Consider the following 18,210-nt stretch of genomic DNA (forward strand, 5'->3'; position numbering starts at 1 on the left):
GCAGCCAAACAGTCCCAAATATCTGATTTATGCTACTAATTTGCTTACAAAAGTACAGAGCCATCTGGTTGCATGGGGACAAGGTCCTTCTTCCTGGTCCTGCTGTGGCTGTCCACTGAAGGCATCCAGCTGACACTCACCCAGGGATCAGCAGCAACCAGGCAGGAAGGTCGCTGTTCTGCCCTCGGTGGCTCAGTAACCAGGGCTCAGAAGACCATTTCCACAGGATCATCTTGTCTTCCTTTTGAAAAATACTCACCTTCGGTCATAACTGGCCCCATAGGGAAACTGCTGCCGCTGGCCCATGCCCAGATTGGACACTGGCCCTGCGGGACTTTGGCTGTACACGTCCTGCATGCTGCTGTTGGGCATCTGGCCTTGCGTCATAAAGGGTTCGCTACTTCCAGGCACTGCAATATTTGAAGAAAAGGCATAAAATGAGGCTTTTGTAAGTCACTCCTTCCAGCAGTTTTTGGGTCTCTGCCCTGTGTCCACATGGCACATCGCAAGGCTAATGAGACAGCACAACGTCTAAAGTCATGTGGGTCCTGGGCAGCAGAATCCTAAGACGTCCGCAACGACACCCCTGCCACCCAAGGTGTACCTTAAGTGGCACTCTCGCCTGGAACAAGGTGGAGCCTAGGAACGGGATGGGTCATGCTGCCCACGATGATGGTACGTTACATGGCAAGAGGGACTTCACAGGCGTGATTAAAGTCACTAATCAGCCGTGAGTTAGCATAAAGGAGAGCATCCAGGCAGCCCTTCAAATCCCTGGGCAGAAGCTAAAGATGGAGCCAGGCTGAGGCCTTCTGTGGTCATGAAGAAGCGGCTGCCCTGCTGTGGGGAGTGGGAGCAGAGGTCATTCAACAAGCCAGTGGCCACTCTGGTTCAACCACAGAAACGGAATTCTGTCAACAACCTTCTGTCTGGAGAGGACCCAGAGCCCGACTCAGAGGAGCTTACAGTCCTGGCTGACACTGTGACTCCAGTCTGTGAAACCTTTGTCTGTTATGCAGCAACCAGCAACCCAGCTGGGCCCAGGTCCATACCAACGAGGTGTAATTCTTATCTATAAAATGAAGCCACTAATAGCATCTTGTGGCATGGTTGTGAGAAAGACATGAAATGTATGTAAACGGCAAGTTCCCTTCAGAGGGAAAACCTGAAAAGCTCAACATGAACACCTGTGCACAGACTCATCCAAAACCAGAATAGAGAAAATTATCAGAGTTAAGAATAGCTCCGAATGGGCTGGGCTCTGGCTATTTCTAACACAGGTAGCCTGCCAATAAGCTCCTGCATGCAAATCAGCATCAGCTCAGTTGAGGAAATTGGGACAAGTTCAGAAAGGAGGCTGCAGGCAAATGAACCATTCTAATGTAAACTTTAATTGATACACAGTCTTTCTTCATTCTATAATGGTTACTTTTATGCCATGTGCAGCAGAAGCTAAGAACTCTGTGAGCTGATGTGTCCAAGGTGACACTGAGGCGACCCCAATGTCCCCTCCGGAGCAAGTGCTTCATGGTGCAGTGCGCTTTTCCTCTGGTTTGGTGGAAGGTCACACCTCGATCCTGGTAGAACCAGTTTTGAGATTACTTTCCATTTTGTAGATGTGAAAACAAAAAAATCAAGTAGCATAATTAAAATTAAACAGCTTAACTCCCAAACACACAAAGATTTCTTAAAAAACAATAGGAAAAAAGACAAAACTGGACAAACCCAGTCAAAGAAAAGGAAAGACAAATGAACAATCAACAAATAACATGAAAAGACCTGTGAGCTCACTGATAATTAAAGAAATCCAAGTCAAAACACTCAAGGGCCTTCTCCCCAGTCTGACTGGTAAACCTGAGAATGACGGACACTAATCACCCATGGTGCGGGGAAGAGAGCCCACTCTTAAGCTTGCCGAGAGCACCTGGAACCCTCAATGCCTGCTAAGGGAGGCTGTTCTTCCACAACCCCAAGAAGCACATCTCCCGGGTTCTGCCTACGAAATGCCCTCCCCTAGTGGTGTGGGCTGGATCATGTGACTAGTGCTGGCCAGTGGGGCGCTGGCGAATGGGTACAGGCAAATGCTTGCAACTGGGACAGATCCTTTTGGAAGCTCCCTCTGGGATCTTATCTTCTTGGGCCCCAACTGTGATGTCACAGGGACCAAGAAGTTACGCAGCAATTTCCTATGGAGGTGTCCCTGGCCCACAGCTCCAGGAGTCTTCCACAGAGCCACTAATGACATCGGCCACTCAGGAGACACCACTCAGCAGAGTTCCCAACCTGGCTGCCAGATGCTGGCAGCCACCTCAGAGTCCTGGCTGACAACACTCGGAGCCAAGAACTGCCCAGCCTACCACGCAGCCGAGATACAGTGAAGTGGTGCTGTTGAAGCCACCAAGTTTGGGGGTAGTTTATTTTATCGGAGAAGATTACTGAGATATTTGGTCAAGGAAAAAAAAACAAACAAAACTTCCTGTCCCCTGAACAATCCCAGTGAGGGACAGATTTGCAGAAACACTGTCATAAGTGCTGCTAATTCAACAGCCACTGCATCATTGTTCTTAACTGCAAACACCAGGAACCAACCCATCCAGCTCGAGAGCAGAGGGTGGATCTATTCCACTAAAAAAAGCAAGTACGGCTACGTACGTAGATATTAACAGACTCGCAACGTAACCACCGCGACCACACGCCAATGCTCTGCTCGCTGATAGCGATCGGCACCTCAGGAGCAGGGTGGCAGCAGGAGGCAGGCGGCGACAGGCAGGCCGGCTGCGCGGGGCTTGCGGGTTCACCACACTGCCACACCATGGGTGGCAGTGGCCACAGCAGCTGTTGCCGGGTGGCTGCCAGGACAGAGCACGTCTTCCACTGAGAGAGGTCAGCTCAGTGCACTGCCAAGCTCCCTCACGGAAAAAGGCAACGGAAGAGTGGAAACTGCTCAAAACAGGGACAGGGCTGTCAAGGAACCTGTTTCTTGTGGGTGTCTGTGTATCTGTTTTAATTTGGTATTAACATACCAATGTATTTCAGCAGGTGAGGTGAAATACACTAGGGATTGTTCTAGTCATTGTCTACATGGCTGATGAGGCCCAGGACCTATCTACCTAGTGTCTGCAAGGTAACCCCATAATCACTGCCCCAACCCCCAAGTTCATTTTAATATGGAAAATTACAGGTGTAAGGAACAAGATGAGGACTACTTTAGCTAGCAGCATGTAGGTAGGAGAGTGCAATGGTTCACAGCAGATTTTGAGGCCAGATTCTGAATACTACCACTACTATTCATTGTTATTACTATTATTACTTCTACTACTCCTCTTACTATTTTGGTACTGGGGATTGAACCCAGGTGCACTTTACCACTGAGTTATATCCCCAGCCCTTTCTAAAATTCTGATACAGGGTCTCAATAAGTTGCTGGGGGCTTTGGGTAACTTGCTAAGGCTGGATTCAAACTTGCGATCCTCCTGCCTCAGCCTCCCCAGCAGCTTTTTTCCCCATATTATCATCATATTTTCAGAGTCTAAAAATGGCATACAGACACCAAAAAATACTAACAAAATGTTATACGTAGCCTTTTGTACCACTATGAAAATATCCACCTTTAACATGCACGAAGTTTTTGAATTTCTGAAGTCTACAGATTTATTGCATGGTCTGCAAAATGTTTACTTGAAATAAGCATCCCTGAAACCTTCGAAAGGAAAAGGAAGAGATTACCTTTGCTTTATGTAACAGTATTCTGAAATATCAAAATGAAATATTATAAATCACAGTTGTTAATTGGTATAGGTATATGCCCGATATTTAAATTTGGGGGATTCTTCATTTTTCTTTTCATTAGTTTGTAATACTTGTGAAAACCATAAACATAAAGCTTCAAGCTTGGGCTGGAGTTGTGGCTCAGTGGTAGAGTGCTTGCCTAGCATGCATGAGGCACAGGGTTTGATTCTCAGCACCACATATAAATAAATAAAAAATAATAATAAAGACCCATTGACAACTAAAAAAAAATTAAAAAAAAAAAAAAAAAAGCTTTAAGTTTTACGCTTCTCTCCACTCAGACAATATAACAAGAAGTTCATGTGTCCCAACATCTGAATACAACACAGGCTTCATTATTAAGGGATCCCAGAGTACTTGCTTCCATAAAAATATTCACTATTTCTGACGTGTTTTTCAATACTGTTCACTTCATGTCTCAATGTCACAGGACCCAGCTGTACTTGGAAGGATGACCTAAAGCTTCCAGGTGTCTGCTTGGAGCTGACATGCTGTGGGAGGGCCCATGATCATGGTGTGGACACAGCTGGGGTCCGAGAGTTAAGGAGGGGCCCGCCCTGGCACCCCTTGATCTCCCCAGGAGCGCTCCGACACCACGCCCCACTAACCAGCTCTTCGCTCTCATGGCTGCACACCGTTTCTGTGCAAAGGACTCCAAAACCACACCACTGCTCACCACCTGGACACAGCCACAGGGACGCTGGAGCTCCCTCACTGTCCTGTTCCTCTCCCAGGGCCTCTCTGCCACCAGTTGGGCTCCGCAGCCCCCACGTGCAATCTGTTGGCATTATGGAACACAGAGCCACGATCTCTCTGCAGCTTGTCATCTCTCCTCAGACTCCCACGACCGTCTCTCAACTCCACTCTCACTGCTCTCAATACGTGCACCGTCAGATAGTCAGTTATTTATGTATAATTTATTTTTTACCAAAAATTGAGTCATGCCACTTCCCCATAAAACACCCCTTACCTGGCAGAAGGCCTAAATCCAATCATCTGCCATAAAGGCCCAGGGCCTGGCCCCTGGTGGACACGCATGCCTCAAGTGCCCACCTTCGCTGTGCCCTAGGCCTCTGCCACCTCTACCCACTCGTCCTGCAGGTCTCGGGGGCTCCCTCCCTGTCCTCAGAGCCCTCTGGACCACACCATCCTGGCAGCTTCCCTTCCTCTCACTTATTTGAGGGCAGGGGCTACCTAGCACCGAGCACTGTGCCTGGCTCAACAGCACAGCCCCACTCCTGCTCGGTGGTGCCGAGCGCGTTGCTCGCCACGGGTGCCAGCACTTCTTCACAGCTTTGTGTGAGGAGCTCAATGAATCCTCAGCAGGCCCTCGAAGGCAGGTCCTCTGACTCTCCCAATTTCTAATGAGGAAAATAAGGCACCGAGATGCTAAACATGTTTCCCAGGAACACCAGCAGTATGGTGGGAAAGCTGGGAGCTGCCGACCAGATGGCACGCACGTCCAGTGGTTCTGAACGGACAGATAAGGTGGCCACAGAACAGCACACGAAGAGAGCCCTCCAACTGCCCCTGGGCAGGGCCCCTCTGCATGTACCTTTTCTCATTCCACCAAAGGGGTCCTTGTTGGGTTCATAGGGCATCCTGCCCATCATGTCTGGCATGCTCATGCCCTGCTGGTATGGGGCATTGGGAGTCATGGAGTTCCGTTTTGGAAAGGATGAATCACTCACATCTGAGAAAGGGTCGTGCACACTGATTGTACTGCTTCTGAAGAGATGCAAACAAAGAAAGCTTAAAATCAGGCAAATGCAAATCAAAACCATACAGAGATTTCATCTCATACCAGTCAGAATGGCAGCCATCAAGAATACAAATAATAAATACTAGTGCAGATGTGGAGAAAAGGGAACATTTTCACACTGTCAGTGCAAATCATCTTACTACAGTGATACATGCATATCCACTATTATAGCAGCACAATTCAGAATAGCTGAACTATGGAGCCAGCCTAGGTGTCCATCAATGGATGAATGGATAAGGAAAATGTGGTGTATATACAATGGAATTTTATTCAGTCGTAAAGAAAAATGAAATTATGCCATTTTTAGGAAAATGGATAGAACTAGAGCCCATTTGGTGAAATAAACCAAACTCAAAAGGTCAAGGGTCACATTTTTTTTCTCATATGTAGAAACTAAGAGGAAAAAGGAAAAGATAGGTGGAGGGGATTTCATGTAAATCAGAGGGAGATCAATGGAGGAAAGGGACCGGGGGAGGGGGCATGGAGGGAGGGGAAAGGGGGGAGGGGGAAGTGCTGGGGAGTGATACCAGCCAAATTATGTTGCTACATTGTGTGCATGTAAGAACATGTAAAAACAAATCCCACCGTTGTATACAACTATAATGTACCATAAAAAATGTAAAGAAAACTAAAACAGAAAGCTTAATGATATAGTAGGAGTTAATAAACCAATCTTGAAATTTATCAAGGCAAAAACCATCCAAAATAAATTATATGATAAAAACTAGTAATAATCAATGTCTAAAAACTCACTAGAAATGTTATTTCTTCATTTGGTGAAGTTTTCTCTTGAAAAAAAATCAAAAGATAAATCTGATTCCGGATGGGCCACAGTCCTTTGAACATACCTTCCACCTTGCATTGGGGTCATCTGTCCATGAGGGGTGGAGGCTGGGGTGGGTGGCTTCAGGTCTCCAGGAACCTCTGCCATGGAATTGCTGCCAGTTGACTGGGGGGTCTGTGGGCCTTGCAAGGATCCTGAGTTAGCTGGTGGTGGACAAGAGAAAAATGGAGAAAGAAAACAGAGGTTACCAAGTAGCTCATTTTTGCTATTTATGTATATAAAAGAAAGAATTTAAAACAAGGCACATTAAAATAGTGTCAATAATGTACTGTATGGATATATAACAACAAATCATGCTACTATGTATAGTTATAATATATTGATAAAAAATGGAAAATAAAAAAAGAAACAGTACCAACATCTATTGATGACAACAGTCAGTAAAATTAGTTGCTTCACATTGTTTATAGTGAAAATTAGTAAGAGGAAAGAGTGTGCATGTGTGTGCATGCGAGCTGGGGACGGACCCAGGCCCTTGCTGTGCAGTGGAGGTCCTTACCTCTAAGCCACACCCCTCATCCTCAGTAAGGTTCTCTCTGAGTAGAATATATGGGAATATACTTTATTTTTGAGTCATAAAACATTTATACCTTTTGACTGGGTAACTGCTTTCCTGAGTATCCAAGAAAATAATAAAAAGAAGGCTTTAGGCAGAGCAATGTTTAATCCTGTGTTATCTATGCTGGAGATATTCTAAATGTAAATGAAGAAAAACAGGAAAAAATTTTTAGTCCATCAATTGACAGACTATTATGTTGCTTTAGGAAAAAAAATTAGAAAACAGTTGTGAGTCTTGGGCAATGAGAAATGTTTAAGAGGAAAAGCAATGCTACAAAGTAACAACGAGGCTTCTATTATTTTAACACCTTCTCAACACCTGGATGTGTAAGCACTGTCTCAGGACACAGTTGGTTTTGGAGGTATACAATCAGATTCATTATTAAAAAACACAAGTCATACTGGTTTGGAGTTCTTTAATGTTGCTATTAGAGTTCTGAGATTTTGCTTTAACTTATAATTACATTATAATAAAGCTCAGAATTGAGATTTTTTTCCCAAAACTCAAGTGGGATTCTTGAAAAAAATAAATTAATTCTGCCTTGTAGGAAAACCAAAATATTTCAAGGGCTCCAGCTTTATCATGTATCATGGTCCTTAACACGCTGGACGTTCTGCAGATACTGGTTCCACTTACTGACTGAGCAGGGGGACGTGCCCACTATATTCCACCTGGGCAACTCAGTGTAGCAAACTGACAAGGAAGGTGACAGCCCTGCCCTCATGGAGTTCACAATCAGGGAACTCGGAACCAAGCGCAGGATTACTGCTGACTGGCAAGGACACCATTTGGTGTGTTACCATTTCTACTTCCTTTCCCGTGAAGTATCCAGGGCTCACTACAATTAGTGTTATTTACATTTTACTTCAAAAGGAAATGGAGGTTAAACAAGTACCCAGATTACAGGGTAAACTGTAAAGGAGTCAGAGATGGAAATGTGTAGATGGCTTCTTTGCAGAAAGCCCTGTCTCTACGCACGGACACCCTGGCCAGATCATAGCTGCCTGGCCCTTGGTCTGAGTGGTCCCGGCTGTGCGCCAGACGTTCCCCCTGCCTTCCCGGCTTGGGATTTCTCAGACACGTGGGAAGACTACCTACTAACAGAGGTATTTTAGAAGAAACACTAATTGAAGACTGCTTACAAATAAGACTTTGGCAAGCCCTGGAAATGCATATTAAGCAGGTACACCATAATAAAAGAGTGAAGGAGTCTTATGACACAGAAGGGCGAGCCTGTGGACCCGCCGCCCCCAGGGCTGCAGAGGAGAGACTGCTGCTCCTTACAGCACAGGCTGTGCTTACAGAAGGACCCTCATTTACCAGTACTCGAATTCACAGCTAATAAAATTTAAAAAAGGGGGGAGGAATTTTCTCTTGCCAGTGTTTTTCCTTTCCTTTCAGGGGAAAAAAAAATGCAGCTCCATTAGAGGCGGCAGCAGCTGTCTAGGACATCCCTACCTTTTGCCAGAAGCTACGAATGTATACTCTAAAGTAAACAATGGAAAGGTTACTGAAGGTTAAGTACATTCACACACTTCAGACAGAACAGCCAGGCTCCTGGCTGGGAAGATAATTTACACAGCACGGAACTGGTGCCCTAGTTCTGGCGGGAGGGGTGCAGGGAGGAGGCGGGCAGAACAGCAGCTGATGTGTCCCAGGTCTAGTGACTGGAGGTCAACCAGAGGGCACCTTTGTTTATACCCCAGCCCCTTTCTCATTTATCTTCCACTGAGGATTCCCTAGTTGGATCCATGACAGGTTTTGTGACATCACCTGTCAACTAATAATAGAAATTCAGTCAGCCACCTGCCAGCAAAGATGGATGGGTTTTTGGTTACAGCCTTACTAATTGAATGTGGAGCTTCCTTGCCTGATTTCCAGAGCTCTTCAGCTCCCTCCTCCCTCTGGCCTGCAGGGGCCACCTGGGTTGGTGGTTCTCTTCTGTAGGTTCAGTAACGGCGACCCCTTGGTGGCTTAAAGATGCAGACCACAGTCCAAGGTCTTGCCCAGGTTCATGTAGGCACACCTGGGTGTCCAATGTGCCTATGTGGTGTAGTCCCCGAGGTAAAGGGGGTCATGCCTCCAGTGACCAACTGTACTGATATTTAAACGCACAGAAGGCACATCAAATCAAAGCAATATCAGAGATCCATAACTTGCAATGTTCTCAGGACACTGCCAAGTGATCTAGCTGTTTCTTTTCTTTTTTTATTTTGGTATGGGGGACTGAACCCAGGGCACTCAACCACTGAGCCACATTCCCAGCCCTTTTTTATATTTTTATTTAGAGTTGCTTAAAGCCTGGCTAAGTTGCTGAGACTGGCTTTGAACTCTCGGTCCTCCTGCCTCAGCCTCCCAAACTGCTGGGGTTACGATGTGCGCCACTGCACCAGCTGTGATTTAACTTTTTCATTGGGTTCAGAGAGTATTTGGACAAAAATTTAGACTATTTCTTGGGAATAATTTAGTTCAATTTACCTGAATGTGCTGATAGTTATAGCACTGTAATCGTGTTCTTTTTTTTCCATACTGGGTGTTGAACCCAGTGAGGCTTAGCCACTGAACCCCCCCACCCCCCTTTTATATTTTATTTAGAGACAGGGTCTCACTGAGTTGCTTAGGGCTCACTAAGTTGCTGAGACTGGCTGTGAATTTGTGATCCTCCCATCTCAGCTTCACGGACCTCTAAGTTTACAGGTAGTGTCAGTGTGCCCAGCTGTAATTGTGTTCCTAATGATTTCAAAGAACACAATTTTTTGGCTCAAAATCTGTTTGAAAATTATGGAATAAATGAGATCCTGACATGGAGAACAGTTAGAAATAATTTTAATTTCCTTCGTTGACAATACAAATGTTTTAGAGTCACCCTCCTTAATGGTGGTCTCAGACCCAGGGAGGCAACCTGATAGGTACTTGGTCAACTGATGCAAGGTCTGACTTTGGAAGTGGGGACACCACTGCTCACTACCCACTAGCCAGTCTTGTGGGGTCACAGCACTCTGCAGGTGCTCTCTCGGTTGGCCATTGGCTTCATGGTAGAGGCCAAGAAGTTGTTTTCGCTGCCTCTTGTGTCACAGGAAGGAGCTCTATCTGGTCCAATGGGTGCTTGCACAATTTAATCTCTTCTGTGCTGCTAAAATCATAATGCCATCATAAAGGCAGTAGACTCAGAAAAAGGGAAAGGAAAGAGCTGGCTGTTAGAATAGGCCTCCACCTTCCAGGATGGTGGGGCTTCCTTCCAGTGCCGAGGCTGAGGCATGCTGGGAGAGCAATCTCCACACACAGCACAGACTGTTCGGGGACATGCTCTTTCCCTTGGATCTTTGCAGACAGCACCATTTCGTTCCCTGCACCCCACTGAGCCTTTAGTTTTGAAAAATAGTTTCGGAGCTGTTTGTAGGCAGCTTCTTTCATTCTGTGAACTGAATGTAATGTGCAATTTAAAAACTTAGATTTCCCAATTTTCCATATACACCCTAAGTGACAAAAGCTCACGATCTTTAAGGGTAGGGTCAGAGAGGAGGATTTCTCCTTGTACTTGGAACCCACAGGTCTAAGTCTAGATATGTTTACTACAAGTGCACTTCAGGATGGAGAGTGTTCACGAGAGACCCGGTGACTAGCAAACCTTAGACACCAGCTTTGCCACAGGTCAGCAGCTGGAGGCATCATCAAGGGGACAACTCCCTTCTCTGCCTCCTAGCTGTCAACTCTTGACCTGCTACAAAGACACTGTCACAAAGGCTGAGAGGCATTTGGTGGGTCTGGTGAATGACCTACAGTCAAACACCCCGCACCTGACCTCCTGCGGTCCCACACATGCCTGTGGGGTACTTAGCTTCTTCCGGCCTTTGCTTTCTCGGGGTGTGCAGACAGTGCCAAGATCCAGGGCTGATGTGAAGGCAAAGTGACATGCATGCTGAAAGTGCCTGGCACTGTACCGGGCTCAGAACAGGCCGTGCCACACCAGCAGTGTGTGCGCCCGCTTGTCTCCACGCAGGGACGAGAGCACACAGCAAAGTGCTGAAGGTGGCCTCTGTGATGACCAGCGGCCAGAAACAGAACTGGGATTTATGTGGGTGACAAGGCCGCCCAGAGCAGAGGATGCTGCCAGTTTCTTCCTGCCTCAGATACTGCATTTACCATCAGAATGCGAGGCTGGGCAATTCCAAGTGGGAAACCCCAAGAGGGAGAACGAAGGCTAGCAGGAGAGCTGCAGAGGGCAGGTCTCTCCTGGGGATGGAGAGGCGGGCATGGGACCCGCTCTGCCTGGAGGGCGGAGGTGAGCCAGACGCAAGCAGGTCCTGACTCTGGCCCCTGTCAGAGCTGATTGCCCGTCCCCTTTCAGGAGTAGGGCTGAATGGGCCGTGATGGCAGTTCACGGGACTCCTGCAAAGTGAGAACCTGCTGGGTAGGGGACATCAAAAACCAAGTCCAGATTTCATTTTGCTAATGTACAAGGAAGAGCTGGCACTACCAACTGTTCCACCTATAGGTGGCATTGTGCAGGGGGCTAAATAGTGGAACAGGTCAATGTGGTGGTTACTTTACACAGTGATATGAAATGTTTAAAAATTCTTATATAAGAAATGAAGAGGTGTAGCTCAGAATTGCAGTCCATTTTGAGTAAATTAGGTAAAAGCCAAAGAGTGACGCCTTCCAAGCACTGACCACAGAGGGCACATCCCAGTTCTCGTCCTCACTTTCCTACAGCTCTGCCAAGGGGTCCAATTAAATGACAAAACAAAGGGAGACACCATTTCCTCTCAAAGGTCCCAAGCGCCCCTCCTCGTCTCCCTCCCTGTCCCCACAGCTGTGAGCCTCCAGCTCTGGCCTCTGGTGCCCTGGGCTTCCCTCTGCCAGCTGTAGCGCTGCCACCTACCAGGAGATGGCGGCTGGAGCTTGGGCTGCTTCTTCGTGTCCCCGGTGCTGAAGACTTCCGGCGGGGGCTCCTCCCCTCGCTCTATCTTGCACTCGAAGGCAAACAGGTACTGAATATACTGCTTTTTCAGGGAGCTTGCCGCACTGCTTGAAGTGCCAACATTTAGGTTGGTTGCCAGCTCACGCCACTTCTTGTTTTTATTAACCTAGCAAAAAAGAAAAAAAGAAGGAACAGCAGGATCACTGGCTTGCAGCAAAGTGGCTTGTTTAAAGCCAGGCGACAAAAAAAGCACTTAATGTCTTGGTTGACTTTTTTCATTTGCCTCTTTTAACTAATGCTCATTACTCCCACTCGCAGCGCACAGACAGCATTCACAGTCATGAAGCCATCAAGGAACCTGCTGATAGCGACAGAAAGGCGTTCGCGCTTGCAGAGCCTTCTGCCGGCTCCGGCTCCTGGGGCCTCCTGGGCTCCTCCAGTGACGGGCACTCCTGCACAGCATCCCACCCCATCTCCAGTGAAGGCAAAAGGGCATCGGAGAGTGGGCTTAAAAGTAACAGCACGGTTCTGCAATGCACGTGTGTTTTCTTCCAACAGCCCAGTTCCCAAAGTGAGACTGTAACTCTGCCATGTCCATCTGTCCACCACTCTCACTGCAGGCTTCCTGTGGTGTGGGCAGAAGCAGCACCTGTGCAAAGGTGGCTGGGTGAGTCCCCATCACCAGATGCCCCCAACAAAGCCTGACATGGCGCCATCTTGCCCTGGCTGGGCCGTTGGCCCCCCGCTGAGCGGTGCGGGCGGGGCACACCTTGGTATGTGCTGCTCAGGATGAGCCCACTGAGGCTGGAGACCCCTACAGGACAGAAGGGAGGGGACAGGTCCAGGTCCAGGTCCAGGGAGAGAAGACAAGGCAGTCCTGCAGTGCAGCATAGAGATTTGGGGCACTACTTCAACCTCCTTCGCTCCCGGGAGCAGGTTAGAAAGGTCAGATACGGGGATCCGCGAAGGACCTGGGGCAGGCTGTGTGTTTGGATGCCTGCTATGCGAAGGACAACGAAGGGTTAAGGGAGCAGTGGCATTCCATGACAGGCTGGATTTCTAGATCCCACCTTTCTCACAAGGCTCTTCACGTCCATCGCTTAGTACTAAATGGTGCAGAATAAACCAACCATGGCATGCTTAGGGAAATGCCTCTTCTGGCACTTAACACAAGACCAGACCACAAACAGCGGCCTGTGGCTGCCCCCAAACCAGTCAGCATGCTGCCTGGGGCAGCCTGAGCGGGAGGCTTTGAGCTGGTCTGTGTGGGGGTACAGCACCTGCTTCCAACACATCTGATGCCCACTCAGTGGAGAGCAAGATGGGGCGTCCCCAGCTACATGTGAGTAACCCTCTCGTTAGCAAGCTAGCAAAGACACTCGTCTGCAGATCCAATTTGGTGACGCACTGCTGAGATGGTCACAAGAAGGTAGGCTGACCATGGCTGCACGATACCTGTGTGATGGCCTGGCTGATTCTGAAGCCCACGGGGAGGAGCCCAGGGGCGGGGGAATGTGGGGCAGGAGGCGGTGGAAGAGAGGCGTCTGGGTCACTTTCTCTGCTGACCATCCCTCACATGGGTCTGTGTCATATCTGATTGTGAGAGTCTTGGAGCAAGCTTAAAGGTTTCTGTCATAGGCCTCAGTTAGGCACCTAGCAGGAAGGCCAAGATCAAAGGCCCCTCCTGTGTCCCCCAGAATGGCAGCACTGAGACACAGCAGGCCCTCAGGGACACTTGTGGATGAGAGGACATATCCTTGGATAGTGATCTGGTCATCGTGGTGAGGTGTGCGGTGCAGGGTGCCTATTCTGACTGTTAGACCACCAGGGTTGGAGGGACAGAAGCTGTCTTCACTGGTCTGGGGTGAGTATCCCAGATTTTAATGTACGACGGGGATGGAGAACTACTGGGAAAGGAGAAGGCAAGTTTGGAATCAGAGAGACCTGGTCCTGCTACCTACTGTGGGAGTGTCCCTGGGCTACTATATTATGGTGCTTTATCCTGTTATGCAAGAGTTTCCTCATCTATTTTCCCCCCGCTCTGGTACTAGGTATTGAACCCAGCAACTCACCTGTGCTAGGCAAGCACTCTACCACGGAGCTACTTCCCCAGCCTTTTGTTTTGTTTTGTTTTTAAATCTTAAGACAGGGTTTCCCTGAAGTGGACCTGTGATCCTCTTGCCTCAGCCTCCTGAACTGCTGGGACTAGAGTCATGACACATGGCTTCCTCAATCTACTCTTTAGGGCCAGTGACCCTCCACCATGTGGGTATACAGAAAGACAAGGGCCACAGCGTGACACCAGCTCATGCTTTAGACCCTTACATGTTTCTGTGACACGATTTGTCCACATAACTAGGCTCCTTACTAAAAAATAGTGGGGCTGGGGTGAGCAAAGCAGGTGCCTGGGGCATGAGACTGAGGGGACACTCACTCTGAGAGTCAAGCAAGTACCCACGGGCACTGGCACACCAGGGCAATGAGCACCCTCTGGAGCTGAGCCCTGGTGGCCTCCCCTGCTATACTGAAAACCACAGCACAAGTCTCCTCACTGCCCAGAGACAGTGGGTGTGGCTTTACCAGGATGACTTTATTTCTGGATAGAGGGAAACAGACAATGTGATTTATGTCTGATCCAGAGAATTAATTCAGTCATTTGTCAAACATTTCTGAAGTGTTTACATGAACTAATGGCAGATTCCAGAGAATTCTAGAGCTGCTGAGGTCCTACTGGATTGGTGGCTGAGCCCCCCGCCCCCCTCTAGCACACAGAAATGGGTCCCAGACTTTCCAACAGGTTTAGATTTTCCTTTGTGAGAAAAAAACCCTGATTCCACGTATTTAAATAAGCTTCTCTCTGTAATGTCTCCTCATTCGTTCGTTCGTTCGTTCTCACCTGGGCCAAACCTCCAATCTCTTTGACACAGACATAGAGCCGGAACAGGTCCAGGGGCTTCTTGCCCACTGCGGGCAGACTGGAGACAGGGGAGCCCCTCTCCTCCATGAATGTCAGGTACCGGTCCACCCACAGCTTCCGCTCTGGCTCGCTCCCCAGCTCGTACACCTTCGTGATCTTCTCCCCAGTGGTGGTGGAGGAGCTGGACTTCTAGGGCCAGAGGGAGCATGGGGAGGAGGCGGTGGGGGCCGAGGGGAGGGGAGAAGGCGAGGAGACAGTTGTGAGCCCACCAACAAGAAGAGGCAGGAGTAAAATCTACCGCTATCACACGACAGTCAGGAATGAAGGCTACTAGTTCAGGCACAGACTACACGTTCTCCTAATTAAGAATTACACTTTGACTTTACATAAAAGGGCCCAAACTCGCCCTTTCAGACACTTAAAAAGCTAAACCAAAATAAAACCCTTTTTAAATTTTGATATAAGCGTTGAATCCCAGAAGGCAATATTCCAATGAAGTGTTATAGCAATTTTAGAAAGAAAAGGTTCTAGCTCAGAGAAGGAGCGTAGTGAATTAAAAATATTGTCATCTTGTAGAGCCCCAAACTAAATGTATTCCTACTTCTCCTTGTAACACCAATAATGTTTAGTGTGGGGTTCAGTGGTAGAGCGCTTGCCTGGCATGTGCGAGGCACTGGGCTCAATCCTCAGCACCACAAAAAAATAACTAAAGGTATTATGTTCACTTACAACTATATGTATATTCATTCATGAAAACCCTAAATCAACTGGAGAAGCAAACTTGTGGTGTTTCGTGGATCTGGACAGGTGACATTTTCAGCCCTGGACAGCCCCACTGTATGTCCCTCCTGTCTTTTGTGTCTCTGCCCTTGCAAGAAGATTTGTGTATTTGTATGTTTGTCATGCTAGGGTTACTGTGCGACACTACTGCCAAGTGCTCAATGAAGACTTCCCTGGATTGAAGAAGTCATGTCATTCTTTCATGTGGACTTATGAGGCTGTCACTGGCAATACGGTCACTATTTGAGACAGTCCTGTTAGGTTTTTCCTTTTATTTAGCATTAACATAATTTTAAATACACAGATGAAATCTGGGCGTGGTGGTGTCAATAACATGACTGACACTGAGGTTGGCTGTGACACCTTATTTCTCAACCTGAGCCTTAGTAAGGCAGGCCCTGAGAAAGGAGGCCCAGGGACGCCACCTTCAGAGCCTGGAGAGCTGCAGCTTGGCCTCTGCCACATCACTCTCCAAAGCCATTCTGGTGGCAGCATTAAGCCTTCACCCTTAGAATTACCGAGGCATAAAATCTTTACATAAAATATATAATTATGGGTGGTGCAGCTGATGTAGATTAAAAACATAGAACAGCAGGATAAAAAAGTGTGATCTTTGAGAACTGACTTCAGTGTTGACCTTAAACTTCAAGTCACTTAGGAATGATCATTCTCACTGTTACTTTGTGGTACTAGGGATTTAACCTACCGTCCCTCTACTACTTAGTCACTTCCCAGTCCTTTTTTAAAAAATTTGAGATGGGCTCTTGCTAAGTTGCTGAAGCTGGTCTTGAACGTGCACTCCTCCTGCCTCAGTCTCCCATACCGCTGGGATTATAGGCATGTGCCACCACTCTTGGCAAGAAATTACTTTAGGTAAGAACTTAAAACATACATCCATATCCATATATATGAGTCCATTCCCACATATGCCCAGTCTGTGTAAACATATGTCCAAACTATAAGCTTCTGAACTTTCCTTTCTGTGCTACGGTACCCAAGGATTGCTAGAGGAGGAAGAGAAATTGTCTACACAGAGCCACTGGACTCCCAGATTGACTGCACTGAAGGACACTGGTGTCCCAGCAGGATGCTGCTGCCAGGGACATGCTGGTACTGAGCTGCGTTTCTTTTGGGGACATACACTAAAAAAATGGGTCCCATGTTTTCTAAAAGTGAAGTTTTGAAATAATAACATGAAGAAAAAAGTATTACCTTCTAGAATTAGTTAAATAAAAAATGTCTTCTTTCATGTCACTTGTGAAAAACTGAGAGGTAAAGTTTGAGATTAAATTTAAAGATATGAGAAATAAAGCAATCATTTCAATTTAAAATGACTTCTGACTATTTCTACCCTTATCCTGAATGTAAGATCCATCTGCCAGTTATGACCTGGTCCTCTCTAAACTGATACTGGGGAGTGGCTATTCATTATTGGGTGCAGACATGTTTGTTCCTCCTTTTTGGGTGGTGAGGCAGGTACCAGGGATTGAACTCAGGGACATGTGACCACTGAGCCACATCCCCAGCCCTATTTTGTATTTTATTTAGAGAAAGGGTCTCACTGAGTTGCTTAGGGCTCACTGTTGCTGAGGCTGGCTTTGAACTTGTGATCCTGCTTCAGCCTCCCAAGCACTGGGATCAGAGGCGCGCACCACGGTGCCCGGCTGCTCTTGCTTTTTGAAGGCAGCGATGCCCACAACCTGGGGCGGGTCTGAGGTAATGATCAGCTGCTTAGTTTGCATATATGTATTTTAACTTCTTTCACCTTTCCTTGTTAACTTGTGCTATCTCAATTTGTTCTCCTAAAATTAGAAAAATGAAATAAAGATAAGTTTCTATTAGGTTTATTTTTAATATTAAGATCTTCCCTAAAGCACTTTTATGGCACCATAATGCAGGACAATGCACCCGCACAGTCAGGCCTCCATCTGGTGACACCAATCCTGTGGGGGACTGCTTGCTAGCCTACATCAGGCCTGTCTGAATCCACCAGCCCACACTTCATTTTTCTTTTGCAGCCCTTCGGTACACAGCTGGTAAAACTGCTTCGTATGTGGTTGCTGGTCTCACTGCACTCTTTTGACTGGACTTTAGACTGTCTTTATTCTAAATCGATAGCACTTAGCACAGCGGCCTCCGCACTGATGCTCCTCGATAGATATCTGTTGTATGAAGGCTCAAATGGAAGGAAGAAGTGTGAAGTCTGGCGGCATGCAAGAAAGAGCCACGAACTGACTCCAGCAGCCTATGCACGGAGCTCAGGCGGCAAGGTGGGAAGCGAACGTGGACACAAGCAGCAAGACTGCAGGCCGAGAGGGCCACGCTCAGTGCTAGCGGCCACAGCTCCACCCCAAGGCCTGCTCACCAGTCAAATTATTCCCAGAGCCAGGATCTGGGTGTCTGAACAGACAGAAAGGACAGGAGGAGAAACCAGGCTCAGCAGATAAGGAGCACGCGGGTTATCCAGTACCCTGCCGCCCGGGCTCAGCGCGCCTCTTCTCTACGGAAGGCATGAGCCGTGGGCTGAGGAGGTAGCTCAGTGGTGGAGAACTTGCCTATTATGCATGAGGCCCTGGGTTCCTTCCCCAGTACTGAAGAAAAGCAAAAAAAAAAAGCAAAAAAAAATCCTAGACATTAG

At 47.6% G+C, this 18,210-nt stretch overlaps 1 protein-coding gene across 6 annotated transcripts in view; it reads right to left on the minus strand.

Moving 5' to 3' along the window:
* The window catches only part of Arid1b (AT-rich interaction domain 1B), a 389,935-nt gene that overhangs the window by 11,738 nt on the left and 359,987 nt on the right, over window positions 1-18,210 (minus strand). For all 6 annotated transcript variants that reach the window (XM_047557068.1, XM_047557066.1, XM_047557067.1 and 3 more), the window contains 5 exons: window positions 14,772-14,981; window positions 11,837-12,041; window positions 6,400-6,538; window positions 5,345-5,517; window positions 260-410 (listed from right to left, as the gene is read on the minus strand). In XM_047557068.1, the coding sequence (XP_047413024.1) occupies window positions 260-410; window positions 5,345-5,517; window positions 6,400-6,538; window positions 11,837-12,041; window positions 14,772-14,981 (878 nt within the window). The remainder of the gene's footprint in view (window positions 1-259; window positions 411-5,344; window positions 5,518-6,399; window positions 6,539-11,836; window positions 12,042-14,771; window positions 14,982-18,210) is intronic.

The sequence above is a fragment of the Sciurus carolinensis genome, chromosome 7 (genome assembly GCF_902686445.1).
Source record: "Sciurus carolinensis chromosome 7, mSciCar1.2, whole genome shotgun sequence".
Lineage (NCBI taxonomy): Eukaryota > Metazoa > Chordata > Mammalia > Rodentia > Sciuridae > Sciurus > Sciurus carolinensis.